Source organism: Diuraphis noxia, unplaced genomic scaffold (genome assembly GCF_037042655.1).
Source record: "Diuraphis noxia isolate RWA-SAM2 unplaced genomic scaffold, SU_Dnox_SAM2 contig0002, whole genome shotgun sequence".
In the NCBI taxonomy this organism is placed as follows: domain Eukaryota; kingdom Metazoa; phylum Arthropoda; class Insecta; order Hemiptera; family Aphididae; genus Diuraphis; species Diuraphis noxia.
Genome location: NW_028301712.1, coordinates 49,241,096 through 49,249,804, shown reverse-complemented (window position 1 = coordinate 49,249,804; position 8,709 = coordinate 49,241,096). Strand labels below are relative to the sequence as shown.

General features: G+C 27.3%; 1 protein-coding gene across 1 annotated transcript; it reads left to right on the top strand.

Moving 5' to 3' along the window:
- The first annotated feature begins 694 nt into the window (after positions 1 to 694).
- Cdc50 (cell cycle control protein 50A) lies at positions 695 to 8,439 on the top strand. The gene is made up of 8 exons (XM_015513571.2): positions 695 to 1,183; positions 1,282 to 1,415; positions 1,480 to 1,623; positions 1,707 to 1,896; positions 2,335 to 2,457; positions 5,397 to 5,615; positions 5,677 to 5,842; positions 7,791 to 8,439. Exons 1-8 carry the CDS (start codon positions 1,144 to 1,146, stop codon positions 7,840 to 7,842), a joined length of 1,068 nt encoding a protein of 355 aa, XP_015369057.1. The 5' UTR covers positions 695 to 1,143; the 3' UTR covers positions 7,843 to 8,439.
- Positions 8,440 to 8,709: the final 270 nt, after the last annotated feature.

Genomic DNA, 8,709 nt, shown 5'->3' with positions numbered 1-8,709 from the left:
ATGTAATAAAAAAACAAAAATTATAATATTTAAGTTTAAAGTAATAGTATCAGTAATAAGTATCTAAAAATTACTTAAATTTGTATGTACAATAAACTACAAATAATTTATTAATGTTATCACTTATTAGTACCACATGATTATACATACATATATTATTGTAGATTAATTATATTTATTGAGTAATGACTAATGATTAATGTACTATGACTGACGACTTAAAGTATTATTAAAGTAGCGCCAAGTGGCTGAAGTCATCGTACCTATAAAAAAAAAAAATATATATAGTACCTGCTTATCTTATACTCTTATCTAAACTTTATTTACTATAAATTATAATTGTATGTATGGACGTATGGTATATTATTTTGTCAATAAAACTTGACAAAATAGGTTGATAAATATTTTGACATGCTCTTATAAAGTTGGATCACTTAAAGTAAATTAGTAAAGTTGTTATTATGTATATGCTATAATAATTATTATCTATGATATTTACAGTTAAGTATTGAGTAGGTATACCCGCGAATCGCGATGTGTATTAAACAGCTGATAACGATTATTTTAATATTTTAAAGTGTTGCAGTTGTAGTCGACTAACGATTTCTAATGGAAATGTATAATATATATTATATTATATACTTTATGCATATTATCACGATGATATTATAATGTTCAATTAAGTTGAACACCGTCACAGTCGTCACACCGGTCCTCCATCGAACTCGAACAGTCTACAACTGACAACTGTTACAGGATAAAATATTAATATCATTTCGTACAAGCGTAACTATATACCCAAATGCCGTATTGTCGTAATGCCGTAGTGGTGCCGCCTGCTGCATTATCATTTAGATAATAGTAAATAGTAATAATAATATTCAATTTAATCAGATTTTCATATTTTATAATATTTTACAACCTTAAAAGTTGTACAGTCGCGATTGTCTGATAGATTGCATGTCCCGAAGTGATCAATTTTATTATTTTCGTAGTTGTACTGTAGCTGTCAAATAATGATTTGCTATCAGTTAGCATTGTCGAATGTACAATCGCTGTAGTTATTGTAATAAAATTCTTGTCATTTGTACTACCTACTATACTTGTAACAGCTAGTGCCTCTAATAGGTACTATTATACATAATGTTGGATTTACAAGAACCAAAGTCTAAAAAACCAGCTGGTAAGTTTAAAAAAAAAAAATGTTCATAAGATACATTAAGTAGATATTTGGCATTTGCACAAATATTTATCTTACTATTTGGATACCTATTATAACAGATACCGCATTCAAACAACAACGGCTCCCTGCGTGGCAACCAATTCTCACGGCACGCAATGTAATGCCCATATTCTTTGCAGTGGCAGCAGCATTTATTCCAATCGGCATAGGTTTACTATACCTTACAAATCTGGTGAGTCATTTTAAATATCTGTAAGGTTTTATGTAAACTTAATTATATTTGAATATATTTTTAGGTTCAAGAATTTACTCTTGATTATACCCACTGCAAATCAATTGATTCAATTTATGATACGCGATCTTGTGCTGACATTATTGGTAGCAATCGTAGTATGTCTTGCCATTGCAGTATTCCATTTAAATTGGATGAAGACTTTTCTGTATGATATTAGTTTATTGTACTAATATATTAGGGTTAATGTTCTTTTAATGTTTAAACATTTCTTGTTCGTACTTTGTACAGCCTAATGTTTACATGTACTATGGGCTAACCAACTATTACCAAAACCATCGGCGTTATGTAAAATCAAGGGATGATTTTCAGTTGCTTGGAAAACTAAGCAAAACTCCATCTAGTGACTGTGCTCCATATGATTATCACAACAACAAGCCCATTGCTCCTTGTGGAGCAATTGCCAATTCATTATTCAGTGGTATGTGTACATTTATTGTTAAATATCATTTTTAAGGTTATTGTTGATTTAGAGTACTTGCCTGTTAAAAATGTTTCAAATGGCAATAATTGTTATTTCACCATAAAAAAAAAAGAAAATCCCTAGCAACTTGAAGAATTAATGAGTGTTTTAAATAATTTTAGTAATTTTGATCATTAATCTTATTATAATATTTAAATATTTTCTAATTTTTAAAGGTAAATTAATCTGGGTAAATCTTATTACGCTATTAAAAGAAGAAGTCTTACCTAGATTTTCAAATACATATTATCACACAATAAATAATAATATTATATCTTGTGATATTATTACAATCTATTTGTTTCAAAATCAGACAATTAATTTTAAAACTTTGTTTAATTAGTCGAGTTATATAACATTGTGCAATATTTTGAAAATCATTTATTTATATTTTAGATAAATTAACATTGATGTACAATGAAAGATATGTTCCATTACTTAGAACACAAATTGCTTGGAAATCTGATAAAAATATCAAATATCAAAATCCAGAACATTCCAAAGGAAATTTGAAAGAAGGTATTTTACATAATCACTTAATATAGATTATTTTATAGTTTAAAAAAATGATTGAAAATTAGTATTAGCTCTTTGTTACTTCTTATAATATATATGTGAGTTTGTTATCAACAATTTTGGCAGTAGTCGTGAACACGTTGAAATAGCACACCCATCCCCTCTACCAACAACCAGATCCACATATATACTATATAGTGCTTATAAAAGTGTGGTATATTATTTTTATTCTATATTTTATATCATTGTTTCAAAAAAAAAAAAAAATAATATAACAACATATTTATTAAAAAGATCTACTTCAGTCACTATCTTATAAAATGCTAATGCCTTTATAAGTTTTTATATATATGATATATGAAATGACCAATGAAGTAATAAATTCAAAATTTGAACAAGTGATTCCTTAGCTATTAAAATGTTTATACTAAGTATTTTAGTTCTTTCAATTTTTTACACAAAAATATAAACTATATTCAAAATTGGATCTAGAATTAATTATAATATGACCATTTCTACAAATTAATAATATTGATAGATTAATATTAATGACTTAAATGATACCCCCATCATACCCCCATACCTTATAAATCCATTACCTACAGGCCTTTTATCTTAAAAATACAAATTTAAATAACTCGAAAATTATTTATACAAATTTCGATTCTGATAAGTTAATATTTTCAGAAAAATTACTCATTGTACATTTTACAGGGGGTGTTTTCATTTTGAAAACATAAGTTTGTATTTCCACAGGAAACTCCTTAAGTAGTATAAAAAAATCTCAAGAATTTTAATAATTTCATTATTTAACAAAAAATTGGTGGAGCATATTTGGTAAATCACTCTATTTATGATTAAAAAAGAATAAATAATATCTTTGGTTATTTTATTAAATCAAATAACTATATTAGAATATAAAAAAATTATGTATATACAATATAACATATGTAAGTGTTCTTAATTACTTAAACTTATTATTAGTATTATTATTATTGAATATGCTAGGTGAATACAATTTAAATTAGGATAATTCTCTTACAAATGTTTAGTTAATTTTCTTTGTAGTATTATGAATGTTTTATAAAACGAGAAAGAAAGTATTCTTCTTCTTCTTTCTGGGCTTTATAGGCCTTTAAGGTCCATTGCTGCCACAACATATTGTTTCCATTCTTCTCTATCTTTTGCACATTTTTCTGCATTTTTTATGTTCTGGAGTTTCAAGTCTTCTTGTACTCTATCCACCCATCTTTGTCTGGGGCATCCTCGAGGTCTCTTAGTGTCAGGTTTCCATTTAGTTATTGATCCAATCATTCCTTCTGACCACCACACATGTCCCGCCCAACTTATCCTCGTGCTCTTCAGAGACCTAAAAATGATAGGTTCCTTGTATAGACCATCCAATTCCCCGTTGCCTTTCACCTCATACTCTCCATCATTATTTTTCTTTGGACCGAAGATTTTCCTTAATATCTTTCTTTCGAAAACTCCTAACTTTCCTTCGTCCGATTTTGTCGTGGCCCATGTACCACACGCATACAAAGCAACCGGTTTGACTATGACTTTGTATAGCATTATTTTAGACTTAATTGACAGTAGTCTTGATTTGAAGAGTGGCATTAGACTATAGTAGCATCTATTTGATGCCATAATTCGTTTTTTAACTTCTTCGTGGCTATTAGCATTTTCTTTGATCTTTGCGCCCAGGTATTTGAAACTCTGTACCCTTTCAAATTTGTAATCATCAACTTTTAAATAGCTAATATTGTGATTTCGTTTCGATAGTATCATATACTTTGTTTTTGACTCATTTATCTTCAGACCAATCACTTTACCTTCATTTAGCAGGATGCTAGTTGTATTTCTCAGTTTGTCCTCTGATTCGGCCATGAGGACTATATCGCCAGTTTAAGCCATTGCGGATAGTTCGTTGTTGTTGTTCATTTTTATTCCTTTGGCTTGGATTATTACCTTTCGAATGACTGATTCTAATGCGATATTAAACAAGGTTGGCGATAGAGCATCTTCCTGTCTGAGTCCGGTAGTTACTGGGAACTCATCTGATATCTCTCCTCCAACACTTACTTTACTTTTGGACTCATACGCACACGCTCTTATCATTCTGACTAATTTTGCTGGTATTCCCATTTTGTTCATGACACTCCATAGTTTTTCCCTATTAATCGAATCGTATACATACTGTAATCTATAATCATAAGGTGTATACTGTATATCTTTATTGAATTTGTGACTCTTCTCAGCTAATTGTTTGATAATGTAGTAGATTTGATCAACTGTTGATCTCCCTATCACGAACCCAGCTTGATATACTATTATTTCTTTAAAAAAAAAGAAGGAAATGAAAGAAGTATTCACTTGAAAAAACAAATTGGTAAGAAGAATGTTCTAAACCAACTAAAATAGTCAGGGTGAATTGTCAATTATTGGTTGGATATTTAAAAATTTGTAATGCTGATATTGAACAATATTAATCGTAATTACATTGTTTGTAATTAGCAATAAATAATTAGAATAAGTTATTAATACAATTACAAAAAAATAAAATGTACCCGCTTTATAAGTCTCAAAAACAAATTTTTCTTATATTGATAGTAAATAGTGGTGTGTAATAATTTGCATGATAGTAGTTCACTTTTGTTAAAGCTTTAAAGTTCTCATTTTACTTTCATATTGGAATTATTTATTATTGAATTGTGTTTAATACATTTCTCAGTAAAACATAATATTATAGTTTAGCTTTCTATGTAATTTTTTGGTATAAGATCTCTGAAGAAAATGAATAAAAGTTATAATGGCATTTTTTTTTCATTCTCAATTAGCAACATTTATGACTGACATTCTGTAATTTTGGTTTGTTAACTATAAAATAATATTCATTCAAATAATAATCATTTATATGGTATTTAATATTTTATTTTTAGCATTTAAAGACTTTGAAAAACCAATTGACTGGCGTGTGAATATATGGGAATTGGATGAAGAAAATGAATTTAATAATGGTTTTGAAAATGAAGATTTGATTGTTTGGATGCGAACTGCAGCACTTCCTGATTTTCGTAAATTATACAGACGTATTGATCATTCTAAGGAATTTAAAAATGGCTTACCCAAAGGAAATTACAAATTAATGATAGATTATAGTATGTTTTAATTAATTTAAAATAAAGACTTATCTACTAATATAATTATAATTTTTTTTAGATTATCCAGTTGCAGGCTTTGGTGGAACAAAAAGTTTGATACTGTCCAATACTTCATTCACAGGAGGCAAAAACTCATTTCTTGGATATGCTTATATTGTTGTTGGATGTTGCTGCTTTTTATTAGGGTTATTATTTTTAATTCTTCATATCAAATATAAGCCCAGGTATGTTAAAATTAAAAATGATATAATACTTAGACCTTTGGCTTATTTACATTTATTTACAATTGAATAAATATAAAAATGTTGTTTAAAACTTGTAAATGTCTGTCATCTGGTTCCAATACCTAGTTTAGATTTTCTAGTTATTGTTGAATTATTGATTTTTGAATAAAAAAGTTTAAAAAAAAATACTATAATTGATATTTGTTAAAATGGTAACCGTTGTACACAATCAGCACCATAAAATAAACAGGTGCAGAAGAAACACGCCTTTGACCAGTTGACAGTTGATATACTATAGTTGATAACAGGAGTGGCCAACATGATTACATTTACGAGCCAAATGGATAAATACAATGATATCAAGAGCCAAAATGTTTATGACTATATAGTATACATTTTATAATTTTTGTAATTTTATACTTAATAAGTAAATATATATATATATTTTTAATCAGACATTAGTCACATACAACTGTGATGTGAGCCACAAGTTTGCCACCCCTGGTCTATAATATACAACAGCCACATATTTTGGTGATATGATTTTTACCCATCCACAGAGAGAATATTATGAGTGGTTAACTAATACATTTATTGTTGAAGGTTGTTTACTGTTATGTGTGATAGCCGATAGGAGGTCGGGCTGCCTTAGTAGGTGGCATTGAAGTAGGCAACTGCTTGTTTTGATTTATGTGCAATCATCCTTTTATGGTTGATAGATCAAATTTTAAATGAATATGTTCCTTGTATTTAGTTAAATACAAGGTTCTTAAAACTCTTTGGCCCAGCTTGTCATTATTTGTGGCCAGCGATAACATTTGAAATATAGCATGTGTTTTTTCTATTTTTATAACATTAAAACGACTAAGCCATCATTTAAGCTTTAAAACATCATTATTAAAATAATTGGAAAATATGAAATTAAATTACCTTCCTGCATATTATAAATATTGGCATCCTTTAAGGGATGCTACACTCTCTGCATTGTCTCCATCTTACAAATGTACAATATAGCAAAAACAATTTAATAATAATAATAATCTTTATTAATGGAAATTTAATTCCAATTTACATTTTTTCTATATAATATAATACAAAATGATTATAGCAATTAGTCCATAATGATAGGTATGAATTTATAATTTACAATAGTTATAAAATTAAATCAAAAAGTATACACAAACTACAAAGTAATACATGAAAAACTTAAATAAATAATAAAAACAAAACCAAAAATCTTTATAATTTTTATTTTATATATCTTAATATAGCACAGAATAGAACCATTCAAGGTGTAGTAATTATTAATACTGTAAATTGATTTAGTACAATATAATTGAATACATTATCTGTTACATAATATTTTTATATTTTTATATCTTAAACAAAAAGTTTTTATTGTTTCAAAATCTATTATTTTGTGTTTTTCAAACTTGAATTTCAACTTTTTTAGTAGTTTTGATAACTAAAAAATAAAAACTATATTTCATAGCCAAAGTTCTCCTTACCTTATGTGATGACATTTTATTTTCTTAGTTATGACTATAGAGTTGTCAGTTATTTTCTGCACAAAACAGTTATTATTATGTCTTATTTTGTAAGATGGAGACAAAACGTGCAGATGTAGCATTCGCTTGATATCAAACCATTTAATTTTTTGAAAAAAAAATAAACTTCTGCTGTGGGAAAACCAGCCTAATTTTTGTATTAAATACATGTTTTTACTACAAATGTGGCCTACAAGATATATAGATGATAATATGTGGCTTGCTACATAAGGGGGTTGAAAACCCCTAGGTTAGTATATACTTTCTGTATCTGATGTAGATTTGTCAGAATCATTTTTGAATTAGATAAACTATTGCTTAAATGATCATTCAACATTGCATTTCATGTAGTCTTTAATAATACATAACAATTTATTGATATTTTTTTTTTTTGTTTTCAGTGCAAGTACAGGTGACATTTCCATCGTTTCACCATCAACATCTTATCAGTGATTTAGTAAAATTATTTCTTTATTGAAGAAAATACCTTGTGTTTTTTGCACGTACAAATTAAATTGGGCTGTGCTTCAATTAGCAACTAATGAGCTTTATAAGACAATGTGATATATATAAAAACAATTTAATTTATCACGATTCTATAATCACAATTGACCAATGTCTAATTTATACTAAAATGTACTTATAAGTTAATAGGAATTATTGTACCTTAAAATATATCTGTAGTAAATATTATAACACCATACAACTTAAATCAGATGAATCCGATTTCCATTATTAAGTTATATCATTAAGTATTACAAAACACTGTCACTGAAATAAGTTTTGATAATTTGTTAAAATTTGTTATAAAAATAATTTGTTACCTTTATATAACATTGTTAAGCTTTAAACTATGTATTTGCACAATATTTTAATGTAAAATGAATCTTAAAGAAGGATTTTAAGTATGTGTCTAGTCATAAGGGCTAACATTTGTTAGCTGTTAATAAGACTTAATTTTAGAACACTAAGCTTAAAGCTTATTTTAGTATTATTTGTTTACACTTAAATATTATTAAATAATAATATATTTGTTGATTTAATTTTTAATTTCATAGTTGACCTTCTAATGTTTTGTGCAGATATTTTTTGTAAATTTTGTGATTATTTATTGTTTGTCAAATGTCAGTAGCAAAAGCAAAGTGAAGGTAAGTGCTAAGTGGGTAAGGTAAGGTTAATCACTCGTATAATATTACAAGGAGAAGGAGATATGTTTTATATTATACTGCGTCACTGCGATTAAAGTAATTTATTTTATTTTAGGTATTAGTACCTAGTACCTACTATCTACTACTATAGGTTAAATTGATTTTTGTCGAA

Bases quoted from the DNA above. Each gene is read 5' to 3' on its own strand.
- Cdc50 (XM_015513571.2), top strand. From the start codon at position 1,144: ATGTTGGATTTACAAGAACCAAAGTCTAAAAAACCAGCTG. The intron at 1,624-1,706 runs GTATGATATTAG...TACTTTGTACAG, and splicing joins AATTGGATGAAGACTTTTCT to CCTAATGTTTACATGTACTA. The intron at 2,458-5,396 runs GTATTTTACATA...TTTTATTTTTAG, and splicing joins CAAAGGAAATTTGAAAGAAG to CATTTAAAGACTTTGAAAAA.